The 16,113-nt window shown below is 50.5% G+C and overlaps 1 protein-coding gene across 1 annotated transcript in view; it reads right to left on the reverse strand.

Annotated features, from left to right (window-relative positions):
• The window catches only part of LOC132585881 (cation channel sperm-associated auxiliary subunit gamma-like), a 79,899-nt gene that overhangs the window by 10,157 nt on the left and 53,629 nt on the right, over positions 1-16,113 (reverse strand). Inside the window, exons 20-25 of the mRNA XM_060257758.1 lie at positions 13,412-13,539; positions 9,839-9,919; positions 9,615-9,671; positions 3,419-3,575; positions 2,391-2,454; positions 1,448-1,546 (exon numbers count right to left, since the gene is read on the reverse strand). Coding sequence (XP_060113741.1) covers positions 1,448-1,546; positions 2,391-2,454; positions 3,419-3,575; positions 9,615-9,671; positions 9,839-9,919; positions 13,412-13,539 — 586 coding nt within the window. The remainder of the gene's footprint in view (positions 1-1,447; positions 1,547-2,390; positions 2,455-3,418; positions 3,576-9,614; positions 9,672-9,838; positions 9,920-13,411; positions 13,540-16,113) is intronic.

The following is a 16,113-nucleotide window of genomic DNA, read 5'->3' on the forward strand; positions in this document are numbered from 1 at the left end:
ACCCTGTAAAAAGTCTGCCGTGAAAACGTGAAAGCAACGTCACCCCAGAGTCGAAAATGACTGGTGCTTGCACAGAGGACTACCTTTACCTTTAGCAGAGGTATAAACTTTTTAAACGACACAAGCAAACATGACTCAAGTTTTTTTTTTTTAACTAAAAATAAAACATGCTTAAAACATTAACACTTGTGGTCTTAAAGGTGCTTTCTTTGTATTTCTCCCATGGGATCCAGGGAATTGGGCAAAGGAAGCTTTGGCTCTTTCCCTCCCTCCCCAGGGGACCAGGAGGGGGAGAAGCCTCAACCAATGGAGAAAATCGAGGTTTTGCTCTGTAGCTCCTGTGCGATGGAGCAAGCCTTGCAAAGCAAGCTGAGATGCAGAGGGAAGCAAGAGAGAAGGAGAAGGAAGCAGACGAGAGCCAGTTGTTTGGGGGCCTGAAAGGGCTTCTGATTGGCTGTGCAAATTAAAAGGCATCCTGTTAAACGAGAGTTTCTTCCTGATACAAAAGAGTTATATATAAAATCTTGCTCCCTGACATTTTTGTGCTTTGCTCCGCCTCCTGCAGCAGCCATTTTGTGACTAGCTCCACCTTCTGTGGCAGCCATTTTGTGATTGTGCTCAGGTCTCACGGAAATAAGATGTTATACATAGGGTTGCCAGGTCCAACTCAGAAAATATCTGGGGACTTTGGGGATGGAGCCAGGAGACTTTGGGAGTAGAGCTGGGAGACTTTCCCATTCCCTCAAATAAATAAATAAAAATACAGCCATGCAGTTCCCCTTAATACAGTCTTCATTTCTTCATTCCCCAGCAGCTGCACTTCCATTAAATGAAAGTGAACACACACATACATACTCACAAAGCAGCCAAAATAAACACAGTTGGCACACCCACTTTTGTGATCACACTAGGGCAATTTACTCAGGAGTTGCTGAATGTAACCATCTGCTGTATTTCAATCAACTTCTTCAGACTAACGTGAAAACAAAAGCAGAGCAGCCTAGGGGGTGAAGTTGTCTTCCAGACAAACAAAGGGACTCTGCTCACTTCTCTTCCTTTCTCATATGGTTCACACACACAAGACCCATGTGGCTCTGCCTACTCCCCCACCCATTCTGCTTTCCTCTTGCTCAGATTTCAAGGCAAACACACACAGTCCAAAACACAAGGCAGTTTGCACAGAGAAGCCTGCACAGATTTAAAGGCACATGGCATCTGTTGGGGCCAGCTGGCTGGTGGCAGGGAGCAGCCCGCAAAACCAGGGGATGCCCTGCTGGGGCTCAGGGACTGGCAAGCCTAATTTCTCACAGGAACCAAAGCACAATCAAAACAGAGGCAGTGCTCTTTTGGCAAGTCTAACTGAGGGAGGGGGGGGGGCTGCCTCTCAAACAAGCAGGGGAAGTAGCAGTTGTATCTGCTGAGGACCCAGCCCAGGCCTTGCACTCACCTCCCGTTCACTGTGTTGTAGCGCAGAATCTCCTCTTTGCTAAAGTAGCGGATCTCTTTCTTCGAATATGGCCCCCCGCCAATGACTTTGAAGACGTAGCTGCCACCAGAACAAAGAAGGGAGGAAGGAGCAGACTACAGATTTTGCCTGTGCAAATGTCTCCCTTTAAAAAAGTGCAAACCGGGCTAAGTTGCTTCAGCCAGATCTCCACTTCCCAGGCAAGGACTTCCTGCACCGTTCCACCCTTCCGAGATACACCATGACCACCTGGGCATCCTCTGATTGGCCATTGTAGGGGATGGCGGGGGACAGCTGGGCTTCCTTATTGGCTTGTAGGGTAGAACACTGCAAACATTAGGGTGAATGCCCTGGAGTGGGTGAGGCCCAGATATCCTAACTGCCTCCACGTTCCTCCCCTACCTTGTTAGGAACATTGGAAGCTGCCATATACTGAATCAGACCCTTGGTCCATCAAAGTCAGTATTGTCTACTCAGACTGGCAGTGGCTCTCCAGGGTCTCAAACTGAGGTTTTTCATGCTTACTTGCCTGGACCCTTTTTAGTTGGAGATGCCGCGGATTGAACCTGGGACCTTCTGCTTACCAAGCAGATGCTCTACCACTGAGCCACCGTCCCTCCCCATCTGATTGGCTGTTAGGATTGCATCTCCATTTTCAGCCTGTTTTAACCTGGACAAGACACTCCTGTACCACTCTGGCCTCCTCATATGTCATCCTTTGATTGGCCAGTGTACAGCAGCTGGGCTTCCTGATTGGCTATAAGCCTAGCCCAGAAGCCCATCAGTGCCAACGCCCTGGATTAGGTGAGGCCTTGGCCCTGGTAGTGTCCTGACTTCCTTTACCATCCCCCCCGCCCCCCCGCAGAGGACCCCAAATCCCGTGAGGCCCAGCTCAGGACTGGTGAAAGCCCCACTCAGCCCTTACCTTCCCCCGAATTGGCCCGAGTGCCCTGTCACCATGTCTTGGATCAAAAAGGAAGGATAGAACACTGCAAACAAAGCAAGCACGTCCATTGAATATATGAACATATGAAGCTGCTTTCTACTGAATCAGACCCTGGGTCCATCAAAGTCAGTATTGTCTACTCAGACTGGCAGCGGCTCTCCAGGGTCTCAAGCTGAGGTTTTTCAATTTGCCTGGACACTTATTAGTTGGAGATGCCAGGGATTGAACCTGGAACCTTCTGCTTACCAAGCAGATGCTCTACCACTGAGCCACTGTCCCTCCCCAAAGAGTTTTGAACATATGAAGCTGCCTTCTACTGAATCAGACCCTCGGTCCATCAAGAGGAAGAAGATATTGGATTTCTATCCCGCCCTCCACTCCGAATCTCAGAGCGGCTCACAATCTCCTTTATCTTCCTCCCCCACAACAGACACCCTGTGAGGTGGGTGGGGCTGAGAGGACTCTCACAGGAGCTGCCCTTTCAAGGACAACCTCTGGCAGAGCTCTGGCTGACCCAAGGCCATTCCAGCAGGTGCAAGTGGAGTAGTGGGGAATCAAACCCGGTTCTCCCAGATAAGAGTCTGCCCTTTCAAGGACAACCTCTGCCAGAGCTCTGGCTGACCCAAGGCCATTCCAGCAGGTGCAAGCGGAGGAGTGGGGAATCAAACCCAGTTCTCCCAGGTAAGAGTCTGCACACTTAACCACTACACCAAACTGGCTCTCCAAAGTCAGTATTGTCTACTCAGACTGGCAGCGGCTCTCCAGGAGTCTCAAGTTGAAGTTTTCACACCTGTTTTGCCTAGACCCTTTTTAGTTGGAGATGCCAGGGATTGAACCTGGGACCTTCCGCTTACCAAGCAGATGCTCTACCACTGAGCCGCCATCCTTCCCCATTGTCACTGTGGCCTTTGACTACTGCAGGCCCCCCCAGGGAGCAAGCAGGAGCCGGGTGGTGCCGTCCCTATACCCCCATCCCCAGTGTGCCTCCACCCTCCCCACAGCCTCACGGTCGCTAAAGAAGAAGCAGGGCATCTCCGGGTCCGGATTGATGCAGTCGAAGTAGCGCTTGTTCTTCTTGGTGGTGTACTGCATAGTTCCTGTGATGTCGAAGGCCAGCCTCTTGCCTGGGGGGCAGCCGATATTGATGCCTATCACCTTGGTGCCCTGGGAGGGAGAGAGGAAAACAGATGCTGCTTCCGCCTTCACAGCTTTCTGCCCCAGAACACCTGGCCTGCTGCAATGGATTCCGGCCCAGTATTGCCGGGGCCACGGAGATACTAAACCACAACAAAGATAAAACTCTCCGTGTTGAAACCAGGCCTCAGATTCAGTAGGAGCTCAACAAGAGTGCGGCTCCTGAACCTTTCTGAGGGTTCCCCCTCTTCCTCCCCACCTACTTTGTCCACTGAATAGTAGGTGCAGCTGCATAACAATCCCTGGATTAGGAAAGTAGGCAGCCAGCCAGCCACCAGGAGCTTTGCCACACCCCCAGCAGCCCTCATTAACCCCTGGAGAAGCCCACACCAGACTTTCTCCACTTCTTATGTGATTTTGGGCAGCGGGGAGCTTGCTGGCCTATTGATTTGTATGTGGGGGGGGGGGAGGCCCAGGAGAGCCCCAGGTAGGGTTGCCAAGTCCAATTCAAGAAATATCTGGGGACTTTGGGGGTGCAGCCAGGAGACATTGGGGTGGAGCCAGGAACAAGCGTGTGACAAGCATAATTGAACTCCAAGGGAGTTCTGCCCATCACATTTAAAGGGACAACACACCTTTTTAAATGTCTTCCTTCCATAGGAAACAATGAAGGATAGGGGCACCTTCTTTCGGAGCTCACAGAATTGGACCCCCTGGTCCAATCGTTTTGAAACTCGGGGGGTACTTTGGGGAGAGGCACTAGATACTATACTGAAAATTTGGTGCCTCCCCCAGACAGCTCCCCCGGAGCCCCCGAAACCTCCAGATCAATTCCCCATTATACCCTATGAGAATCGATCTCCACACAAGGAATAATGACATGTTCATCAGATATTTCCATTCCTCCCCCCCCCCGTTTCTGGCGACTCTGAAGCGAGGGATTGGCGTCTCTACTCACAAGTTGCTGCCAACTTCTTCAAAGTAACACAGACACTCCATCCCAAGAGGAAGCCTTTCAATCGGAGACTGAAGCCCCCGGAGGTGGAAAGGCACATGGTCCTCTGGGGGCAGGGCTTCCCCCCACCGGCCAGCTGACTGGGGGCAGGAAGGAGCCTGGGAAAGCGGAAGAACCCCCCGCTGGGACCTGGGAACTGGCAAGCCTAGCCCCAGGTGAGCGAGGTCTGCTTGGGCTGGCTGAATCTCTAGCCAGCTCAAGCAGGCCTCGCTCACCCGGAGCTCTTCTTTCTTGCATCAGGTTGCTTTTGGCTAGGGGGTGCGGCATATGCTAATGAGTTATGCTAATAAGCTCCACCACCTATTCCTCTACAAAACGACCCCTGGTTAAAACACAATTCTGACTATGTAATGAATATATAGTATCAAAATACAAAAACAGTATCAACAATACACAACGTATCAGTCAAGCAAAAAAAGTTAAAACCTCATAAGCTTCTACTGCCCTCATGTGGCACAAAGCCACTATATTATATTCCAGTGCAATATTTGAGAAAAAGGTCCAACGGAGAACCAGGCTGCTCAGCAAGCCGTTTCGGATCTCTAATTCTCCTTCTTGGGACCGATCTTGTATATTATGTGCAATCTTCTAGGTCCAGTAGTGCCAAAAATTATTCAATCATCAACTGTGTCGGTCCAGAATTCCTAGCTTTCTCTAATTTCCATGCATAATAGCGGGAACGTCATAGAAATGGAATAAAAGCTGCCATAATGTGAGAAGGCTAGGCTGGGCGATATGCGATGACATGGTAATCTGAGTGCTGTCGAGTTGTCTGTTTATAGAATGTTTTTATTGTATTTTATTGGTTTTATCGTATGTTGTACTCTGCCCTGAGCCCTACAGGGAGTGGGCGGAATAGAAATATACTAAAATAAATAAATAAATAAATAGTTAATACATTATTAGGGTTTGTAGAGTCTTTCGGGATCAAGTGCCGTGTTCTACTGGAGAAAGTTTTCCTTCCAGACGTTTCGTTCTCAGCTGCGGAGAACATCCTCAGTGGCATTGCAGCCGGAGCAGGCGCTCTGACCTTCTTGGCTGCTGTGCATTGAGTGGGGCCAGGGCTGCTGGAGAGCTGCTATTTCTAGGCTGGAGGGGGTGTGATGAAAAGTTAATACATTCCTTGTCAACCAAACAAGCATCCTCCGTTGGACCTTTTCCTCCAATATTGCATGACTGATATGCTGTGTATTGTTGATACTCTTTTTTGTATTTTGATACTATATATTCATTACATAGTCAGAATTGTGTTTCAACGCAGAGAGTTTTACCTCTGCAATGGCGTCTGGGACATTATTCAGGTTATCTGCAGTCCACCTTCCTCGCTGGGACTCAAGGCAGATTACAAAGAACACGTCGGTACAATCAATCGAGGGGGAACACCCGACAGCGCAATAGGGGCTGACTTGTAGTGGGGTCGTTTCGTAGAAAAAGAGGTGCCATAGCTCATTAGCACAACTCACTGGCATAACTCATTTGCGTATGCCACACACCCCTGACGTCACTGGGAGGCGTACTAAATTATATGAGCTCAGCATCTACCTTAAAATGCTTCTTGGATTATAATAAAACTTTACTCCCATCATCAGGGCTTTCTTTTGTAGCAGGGACTCCTTTGCATATTAAGCCACACACCCCTGATGTAGCCAATCCTCCTGGAGCTTACAGTAGGCCCTGTACGAAGAGCCCTGAAAGGTCCAGGAGGATTGGCTACATCAAGGGGGTGTGGCCTAATATGCAAAGGAGCTCCTGCTAGAATTCCAACCCTGATGTAGCCAATCCTCCTGGAGCTTACAGTAGGCCCTGCACGAAGAGCCCCGAAAGGTCCAGGAGGATTGGCTACATCAAGGGGGTGTGGCCTAATATGCAAAGGAGCTGCTGCTAGAATTCCAACCCTGATGTAGCCAATCCTCCTGGAGCTTACAGTAGGCCCTGCACGAAGAGCCCCGAAAGGTCCAGGAGGATTGGCTACATCAAGGGGGTGTGGCCTAATATGCAAAGGAGCTCCTGCTAGAATTCCAACCCTGATGTAGCCAATCCTCCTGGAGCTTACAGTAGGCCCTGTACAAAGAGCCCTGAAAGGTCCAGGAGGATTGGCTACATCAAGGGGGTGTGGCCTAATATGCAAAGGAGCTCCTGCTAGAATTCCAACCCTGATGTAGCCAATCCTCCTGGAGCTTACAGTAGGCCCTGCACGAAGAGCCCCGAAAGGTCCAGGAGGATTGGCTACATCAAGGGGGTGTGGCCTAATATGCAAAGGAACTCCTGCTAGAATTCCAACCCTGATGTAGCCAATCCTCCTGGAGCTTACAGTAGGCCCTGGACGAAGAGCCCTGAAAGGTCCAGGAGGATTGGCTACATCAAGGGGGTGTGGCCTAATATGCAAAGGAGCTGCTGCTAGAATTCCACCCCTGATGCAGCCAATCCTCCTGGAGCTTACAGTAGGCCCTGTACGAAGAGCCCTGCAAGCTCTTGGAGGATTGGCTACATCAGGAGGTGTGGCCTAATAGCAGGGCTTTTTTGTTGCAGGAACTCCTTTGCATATTAGGTCACACTCTCCTGATGTAGCCAATCCTCCAAGAGCTTACAGGGCTCTTCGTAAAGGGCCTATTGTAAGCTCCAAGAGGATTGGCTACATGAGGGTGTGACCTAATATGCAAAGGAGTTCCTGCAACAAAAAAAGGCCCTGCCCATCATACTTTTAAATTACTTTCTCCTATGTGGCCACAGTGGCATGATGAAGATTTCCAACTGTCTGCTTTATATGTTTTGGTTATTGTCCCGTTATTTCCTTGGGGAGGGGGGGGTATTAAAAAGTTTGTCAAACCTTGGAGTTCAGCAAAATTCTCACAGGGGGTTTGAACAAAGGAGCCCAGAAGCAAGTGTTTGTTTTTTTTGGGGGGGCGGTGGTGGTAAGAAAGAGCACAGTAAAATTTAGATGTTCTGGAGCTCCACTCCTGTAAGCTCCTGCCCATGCCCAATATGAGACCTAGAAATCTGAAGCAAAGTGCACATTAGGCTTCCCAATCCCCAGGCCCCAGAGGGGGATCCCCCGGTTTTACAGGCTTCCCCCCTCCCCCAGCCAGCTGGCTGGCGGGGGAAGCCCCACCCCCACAGCCATCATGCACCTCCATGAACGATTCCCATAGGGAATGATGGGGAATTGAGCCGTGGGTATCGGGGGCTCTGTTTTTTGAGATAGAGGCACCAAATTTTCAGTATAGCATCTAGCACCTCTCCCCAAAATACCTCCAAAGTTTCAAAAAGATTGGACCAGGTGGTCCAATTCTATGAGCTCCAAAAGAAGGTTCCCCTATCCTTCATTATTTCCTATAGAAGGAAGGCATTTAAAAAGATGTGCAGTCCCTTTAAATGTGATGGCCAGAACTCCCTTGAAGTTCAATTATGCTTGTCACACCCTTGCTCTTGGCTCTGCCCCAATGTCTCCTGGCTCCACCCCCAAAGTCTCCTGGCTCCACCCCCAAAGTCCCCAGATATTTCTTAAATTGGACTTGGCAACCCTAGTGCACCTACAAACCTGCCTAAATCAGAGTGATGCGGAAAATCAACAGGCAAAATGGGAACAGGGTTGCCAGTTTTCAGAGGAGGCCGGGAGGTTTTTGCTGTTTAACTCTAGTGTGCTACCCAGTGCCAAGAAGAAGACTGCAGATTTATACCCTGCCCTTCTTTCTGAATCAGATACTCAGAGCAGCTTACAATATATCTTCTCCCCACCCCCACAACAGACACCCTGTGAGGTGGGTGGGGCTGAGAGGGCTTTCCCAGAAGCTGCCCTTTCAAGGACAACCTCTGCCAGAGTTATGGCTGACCCAAGGCCATTCCAGCAGCTGCAAGTGGAGGAGTGGGGAATCAAACCCGGTTCTCCCAGATAAGAGTCTGCCCTTTCAAGGACAACCTCTGCCAGAGCTATGGCTGACAGAAGGCCATTCCAGCAGGTGCAAGTGAAGGAGTGGGGAATCAAACCCGGTTCTCCCAGATAAGAGTCTGCCCTTTCAAGGACAACCTCTGCCAGAGCTATGGCTGACCCAAGGCCATTCCAGCAGCTGCAAATGGAGGAGTGGGGAATCAAACCTGGTTCTCCCAGATAAGCGTCTGCCCTTTCAAGGACAACCTCTGCCAGAGCTATGGCTAACCCAAGGCCATTGCAGCAGGTGCAAGTGGAGGAGTGGGGAATCAAACCCGGTTCCCCCAGATAAGAGTCCGCGCGCTTAACTGCTACACCAAACTGGCTCAAGCTGGGCAAGTGTTACCCAAAATACCAGAACCTCCAATGAAACTGGTGGGCAGTAGATTCAGGATGGAAAAAAGGAAATATGACTTTACACAGAGAGAGATTAAAATGTGGAATTCGCTGCCAGAGGATGTAGTGATGGCCACAGAAATAGCTTTAAAAGGGGATTTGACAGATTCATGGAGAATAGGTCTATCAGCGGTTACTAGCCATGGTGACTGAAGGGACCCCCACATTCAGATGCACTGACCCTCTGAATCTCAGAGCCAGAAGGCAACATCAGGGGAAGGCTTCAGCCCTCTATGCCCCATTGCTTGACCTCCAGAGGCACTGGTTGGCCACTGTGTGAGACAGGATGCTGGACTAGGTGGACCCTCACTGGTCTGATCCAACAGGGCTCTTCTGATGTTCTTAGGAAGGCCTCAGCCTCTCTGCCCTGTTGCTGTCTGTCCAGAGGCACTGGTTGGCCACTGTGGGAGACAGGATGCTGAACTAAAGGGGCCACTGGTCAGATCCAGCAGGGCTCTTCTGAGGTTCTTAGGAAGGCCTCAGCCTCTCTGCCCTGTTGCTGTCTGTCCAGAGGCACTGGTTGGCCACTGTGGGAGACAGGATGCTGAACTAAAGGGGCCACTGGTCTGATCCAGCAGGGCTCTTCTGAGGTTCTTAGGAAGGCCTCAGCCTCTCTGCCCTGTTGCTGTCTGTCCAGAGGCACTGGTTGGCCACTGTGGGAGACAGGATGCTGAACTAAAGGGGCCACTGGTCTGATCCAGCAGGGCTCTTCTGGGGTTCTTACGAGCGTTACCTTTAGCCGTGGTCCCTTCGCAGTGTAGTGGTAGCAGTTCATTGAGGAGTGGGCCACCTGAGAAACAGAACGAAGGAAACCTGAGGGTGTCTCTGGGAAAGAGGAACACCAAGAGGTGGGCGTCTCCCCTCCCCTGAAGGCAAACTCAACGGAGACAGCAGCAGCCTGGCTTGCAGCTGCCAGACTTTGGCACAGTGATGGAGGTTGGGAATTCGCCGGCTTACTTTTAAAATGACAGAGCCCCTCAGAAGGTTTTTGCCGCTCAGGTCTTGGTATGGAAATTGGCCATTGTCACTGATTGTCACCTAAAGTGGGTTTTTTTTGGGGGGGGGGGACACATTGGAGAAAGAGAAACAGTCCAAAGTTTAAAAGGCATAAAACCCCCATAATTTCCTTGCTCCTGCCTCCGCCTTCCCAAACATCAGCTTTTCATGTACCGTATTTGCTGGCGTATAAGACCACTTTTTTGCCCTGAAAAACATGCCTCCAAGTGGGGGGGTCGTCTTATACGCCGGGTGCACTTCAGTTGGGATAGACATAGCTGCCCATAGTGGACTTCCGATGCTCGCCCGGTGCCCATAGTGGCCTCCCAATGCCTGCCCACCTCATTCTACATACCGTCCAGTATCGTGCGGTATCCAGCGCGGCTGCGGCGAGCATCAGCAGCGAGACAGGGGTGCCAGCCTTTTCGGCGTGACCGGCCCGTTCTGCTTGGCGGGAAGCGCGGCGCTCCGGCCCGCCCCTTGTCTACGCAGAGCTCACACGTGCGCACTTGCGCACTAGTGCCGGTCACAGGGAGATGCAGGGGCGGGCCGGATGTTCTTTTACCTTTTATTTGGTGTGTGGAAGGTGTGCGGAAGAGGGGGTAGTCTTATACGGCGAGTATATAACAAGCTCTATATTTTGAGTGGAAATGTTGGGGGGGTCGTCTTATACGCCGGCAAATGGTAGTTATTTATTTTAGATCATTTCCGATTCCAGTTCCAAAAACCTTTATTTGGCATAACCATTTTAAAAAAAAAAAAAAAACAGCAGTACAAATCAGCCTATATGCCAACAAAAGGAGAAGCAATCAAACAATTTGTAACATTAGGTGTAGTAATAATAATTTGTAATGTTAGATGTAGTAATAATTATTAGGTGTAGTAATAATAAAACATTCGGTGTAGCAATAATAATAATAACAAAGCGATAAAAGTTCAGAACGGTAATCTCAAATATTACAGTAATTAAAACGGTTATAGTAAAAAGCCTAACCATCCGAAGAGGAACCATAGATACTCCCCATCTCTCTCTCTCACTCTTCCCGCCCTTTCCTCTTCCTTCTTTTCTTTCCTCTTTTCTTTTTAGATAATTTATATTCCACGCTTTCCCAGAAGGGCTCAGGGAGGAAAACAACATTTTAAAACAATAAAACAACAATTAAAACCAATAAAAGCAGATGATACAGTTTGGCAGCTCAGTTGGGCACATCATCATATACAGAACATCAGGCAGAATAAAGTCAGTATTTCCGCAGAGGTGGTGTCACAGCATAGGGTCAGCCGATGGGATAGGATGGCCGCCCCCTCAACCAAAAGTCTGGTGGAATAGCTCCATCTTACAGGCCCTAAAAAAAAGTAACCAGCGAGGGCCCGGATCTCTGAGGGGAGCTGATTCCACCAGGCTGGGGCCAAGGCTGAAAAGGCCCTGGCCCTGGTCGAGGCTAGTCGGACATCTTTCAGGCCAAGGACGATCAACAGATGTAGTGATGGCCACGGGCACTGACAGATTTAAAAGGGCATCAGACAGATTCGCGGAGGACATGGTCATCCGTAGCCACAAGCCAGAGTGACTGAAAGGAACCCCCATGTTCAGAGGCGGTAAATCTCTAAGACCCAGTGCCAGGAGGCAACGTCAGAGGAAACCCTTGGCCTCTATGCCCTGTCGTTGGACCTTCACAGAGAAATTGGTTGGCTGCTGGGTGAGACCGGATGTTGGGCTAGGATCAGGGGTGTCAAACATGCAGCCCGGGGGCCAAATCAGGCCCCCAGAGGGTTCCTATCAGGCCCTCAGCAACTGGCTGTCATCTGCTTCCTTCTCCCTCTCTCTTGCTTCCTTCTGCATCACGGCTTGCTCAACAGCACAGGAGCTACAGAGCAAGGCCTCTATTATCTCCATTAGCTGGAGGTCCTCCCCCATCTGGTCCCCTGGGGAAGGAAGGAAAGAGCCAGAACTTCCTCTGCCCAGTTCCCTGGGCCCCATCGGAGAGATACAAAGAAAGCACCTTTAAGACCAACAAGTGCCAATGTTTTAAGCATGTTTTAAGGGTTTTTAAAAATCATTACTTGTGTTTGTCTGTGTCCTTTATTATATCTCTGCTACCTAATCTCAAACAGGTACACACAGGGCCCGGCCTGACATGGCCTGGGCCGAGAAGGTCTCATTTATATCAGATCTGGCCCTCATAACAAACGAGTTTGACACCTCTGAGCTAGGTAGGCCACTGGTCTGATCCAGCAAGGCTCTGCCGATGTTCTTATGGCAGGAAGCCTTGGCCAAGCTTTCCTTGAGGTGACAAAATGCCAAACTGCTTGCCAGCCGGCTGTTCTGTGCCCTACAGTTGCTGCCGAGAGAAGAAAGGCTGATGAGTCTGGGACTTTTCGGTGTAGAAAAGAGGTGACTAAGCCGACGCTAGCTGCAGCCCCGGGGCAGATAGTGTGACAAGCGTGAGAGCGGCGTAAGGGGAGTGGGAAATCGGTGAGTGATTCAAATGTGGAATTCTCTGCCAGAGGATTTAGCGATGGCTGTGGGCACAGACGGCTGTAAAAGGGGATTAGACTAATGGAGGATAGGTGTATCAGTGACTTCCAGCCCTGGTGACTAAAGGGAACCTCCCCCTTCAGAGGCACTAAACTTCTGAATCCCAGAGCCAGGAGGCAACATCAGGGGAAGGCCTCTGTCTCTCTGCCCTATTGTCGGCCCTCCAGAGGAACTGGTTAGCCACTGTGTTAGACAGGATGTTGGACCGGGGGTCCCCGACTACTGGTCCATGGACCAGTACTGGTCCTTGGCCTGGTAGCAACTAAGCCTTGGAGGAAGTCAGAGTAGCCCTGGACTAAAGACGTGGCACAGCCTCTTTCATCTGCCCAGGTCTCAGGCTGTCAGAAGGGGCAGTGCTACTGTGGTGACCTTAGCCTATATATACTGTGGCTAATAGCCACTGATGGACCTCTGCTCCATATTTGTATCCAACCCCCTCTTAAAGCTGATCTGTTCCATTAAGGCTCTCCTGATGTTCTTATCAGGAAAAGGCCTTGGCCTCTATACCCTGCTGTTGGACCTCCAAAGGAACTGGCTGGCCACCATGTGGGACTAGACGGAACACGGGTCATATCCAGTGGGGCTCTTTTGATGTTAACCTGCCTCCTTTCCCAAGATTATAATAAACTTTATTAAACCTAACAGTGTGTGCATGGCAGAGAGGGGATATAGCAGGGTTCGCTGCTAGGACAGCTCGTTGCTTGGCCCTGATCTACCCCAACGCTAATTTACCCCAGGGGTGGAATTCTAGCAGGAGCTCCTTTGCATATTTAGCCACACACCCCTGGTGTGAGCCTTGTCAGCTCTTGGCGGATTAGCTACATCAGGTGCGTGTAGCCTAATATGCAAAGGAGCTCCTGCGAGACTTTCATCCCTGATATACTCAAAGGCAGGCCCGGCTCTTCAGACGTCTCAGGTCTCTCCCTACCCCAGGCCGGATCAAGGAGCTGCCTCAGACCCTGGTTGATTCAGCTTTCGGACAACCCGTTTCTTACTTCGTACAGCACCGAGCCTCTGCTGATGAGCTCTTGCCTGTCCAGTTTGGCGAGGAAATATTTGGGGTGGGATAACACGACGGTCATCCAAATGGCATTGAGGGAATTTTCTGCCGCCGTCTCCCCCACTGCAAGGGAAGAAAGAAAATCCATCAACTAGGGATGTGCATTCGGTTCGGCCGAACCGTATTTACAGCCGAATCAGTGCTGATTCGGCTGTATGCGGAATAGGCTGCAGCCGATTTCCATAGGCGCCCATTATACAGCAGCCGAATACGGCTTGCCGCATACTTACGAATAGCTATTCGTAAATACACGGCTGTCAATTCAAAAGGCGGCAAAGTAGCTTCTGCAGCTTCAAAGGAGCTGCTTGCCTACTTTGGCGCCTTTAGTGGCCTCTTCCCGCCTCTCCCTTAACCTCCCTGGGATCAGGGAGGGGGGGAGGTGGAAGAGGAGCCCCAGCAGCCAATCCAAAGCATGCATTTGCAAAATGCATTGCAAATGCATGCTTTGAAGGGCTTTTTAAGGAGTCTTCCCTTCCTGGCTGGACTGACTCCTCCATTGCTGCTGTGTGTGAGAGATTGTGCAAAGGGCTGGCAGTGGCTGGCTCTTAGCTTAAGCTGCTGCCTGCAGCTCTCTCACTCAGACTTCCCTGGACTAGAGAAGACAAGGTAAGACACTCTTGGGGTTCTTGTTTTTATTTATTGTTGGTAAAAGGACTTTTTTAAAAGACTTAGAGTCCCTTTACTTATCCAGATTTGGGTGGTGGTGGTGGTGGGGTAGCTTATTTGGGGGTTTCTGCTTGGGGAGGGGGCCTGGGGTGGGGGGGTTTGCCAATTTGCCCATATCTTAACTTAGTGAGAGGACTTTTAAAAGTGCAGTGTCCTTTTACTTCTCCTGATTTGGGTGGCTTGGATTTCTTGGGGTTAGGGTGAAGGGTTTTTTGGGGGGAGGAGGGAGTGGCAAAGTTCCTGTATTGTTAAAAGTTAATTTTTTACTGTTTTAAAAGTATTCAGTGTTTGATTTGTTGCTGCTGTGTTGTGCTGCTGCTGTTACTCTTTTCTTTGGGTTCTTGGGGGGGTGCTGTTTGGCCTAATTTCCATTGTTTAAAAGGCCACTTTTGTCCCCTTTTTCCTGGTTCTGGTTTTAGGGGGGGGGTGTTGTTGACTTATTTGGCCTGAGCTTTCTTGTTGGTGAAAAGGCCACTTTTTTAACACTTGGCCTTTTGTGATTCTGCTGGTTTTGTTTTGGTTTTTTTAAATTGCCTCTGGTTGGTGTGGGGGTTGGTGAGGGTGTGCATGGGCTGGGTCACTTTCTTGTTTTTATAGAGTAGATTGTGTGTTCTGTGGCAGGGAAGCTGGCACCTGGGTGAGAGACCCAGAACCAGCAGGTTTGTTGTGGTTGGCCAGCTCTCCCCATGTTGTTTGGGGCAGGGCTGGAGAGCTGGCATCTGTAGATTGTGTGTTCTGTGGCAGGAAAGCTGGCACCTGGGTGAGAGACCCAGAACCAGCAGGTTTGTTGTGGTTGGCCAGCTCTCCCCGTGTTGTTTGGGGCAGGGCTGGAGAGCTGGCATCTGTAGATTGTGTGTTCTGTGGCAGGGAAGCTGGCACCTGGGTGAGAGACCCAGAACCAGCAGGTTTGTTGTGGTTGGCCAGCTCTCCCCGTGTTGTTTGGGGCAGGGCTGGAGAGCTGGCATCTGGGTTTGCTGCAGCCAGGTCTGCAGAGCAGACCTTGAGCAGATTGTGTTTTGTGTGGCAGTGACGTTGGCAACTGGGTTTTATATTGCTTCCAGGCCTGCCCTGCAGGGTTAGAGTAGATAGAGGGATGTAGTGCATTTGGGTCCTATAGAGATTCTCTGATGTGGTTAGGTTTGGCTTTGGGTGCCCCAGGAATTGGACCCCCTGGTCCAATTTTTTTTGGCCTTGTGGGTTTTGTGTGGGACAGTGCCCTGAAGCTGCACAGCAGTTTGGGGGGCTCTCCTCAAACCCCCCTGCTCCCCAGAGCCACTTTTCCCACGACAATTACAGTGAGGAAGTGGCTAATTGGGCTTTCCCCATCATTGTTAGCAATGGGCCTTTTGGGGAGCCCAAAGACAGGGACCCCCTGGCCCAATCTTTTTGGGACTTGGGAGGGTTGGAGGGGAGAGTCCCCTGCAGGTCCCCTGCAAATTTGGGAGCTCTCCCTCAAACCCCCTGCCCCCCAGTAGCCTCTAATTATGCCCTATGTTGCCATTGATTTCAATGGCCCATAGGGTATAATGATGGAATAGGGGCACCCTCTTTGGGTGCCCCTGGAATGGGATCCCTTGGCCCAATCTTTTTGGAGCTTGGGGGGCTTGGAGGGGAGAGTCCCCTGCAGGTCCCCTGCAAATTTGGGGGCTCTATCTCAAACCCCCTCCCCTCCATGCGGCTTCAAATATACCCTATTTGCCATTGATTTCAATGGCCCATAGGGTATAATAGGGCCGTATATTCGGTAATAGCCGTGCATCTCCGTATATGCGGCTATTCCGAATGCGGTATTCAGGAGTATACGGGGATTCCGAATCCCCCCCCCCCCCCCGTATACTTCCGAATCCGTGTCAATCCGAATTTTTTTTTTTTTTGCACATCCCTACCATCAACCCATAAAAACCAGGGTGGGGGAGCTCAGTATTTGCAGAACACTGGACACCTCATTTCAGGAGGGTAAGACAGGTGACC

This window comes from Heteronotia binoei, chromosome 17 (assembly GCF_032191835.1).
Source record: "Heteronotia binoei isolate CCM8104 ecotype False Entrance Well chromosome 17, APGP_CSIRO_Hbin_v1, whole genome shotgun sequence".
In the NCBI taxonomy this organism is placed as follows: domain Eukaryota; kingdom Metazoa; phylum Chordata; class Lepidosauria; order Squamata; family Gekkonidae; genus Heteronotia; species Heteronotia binoei.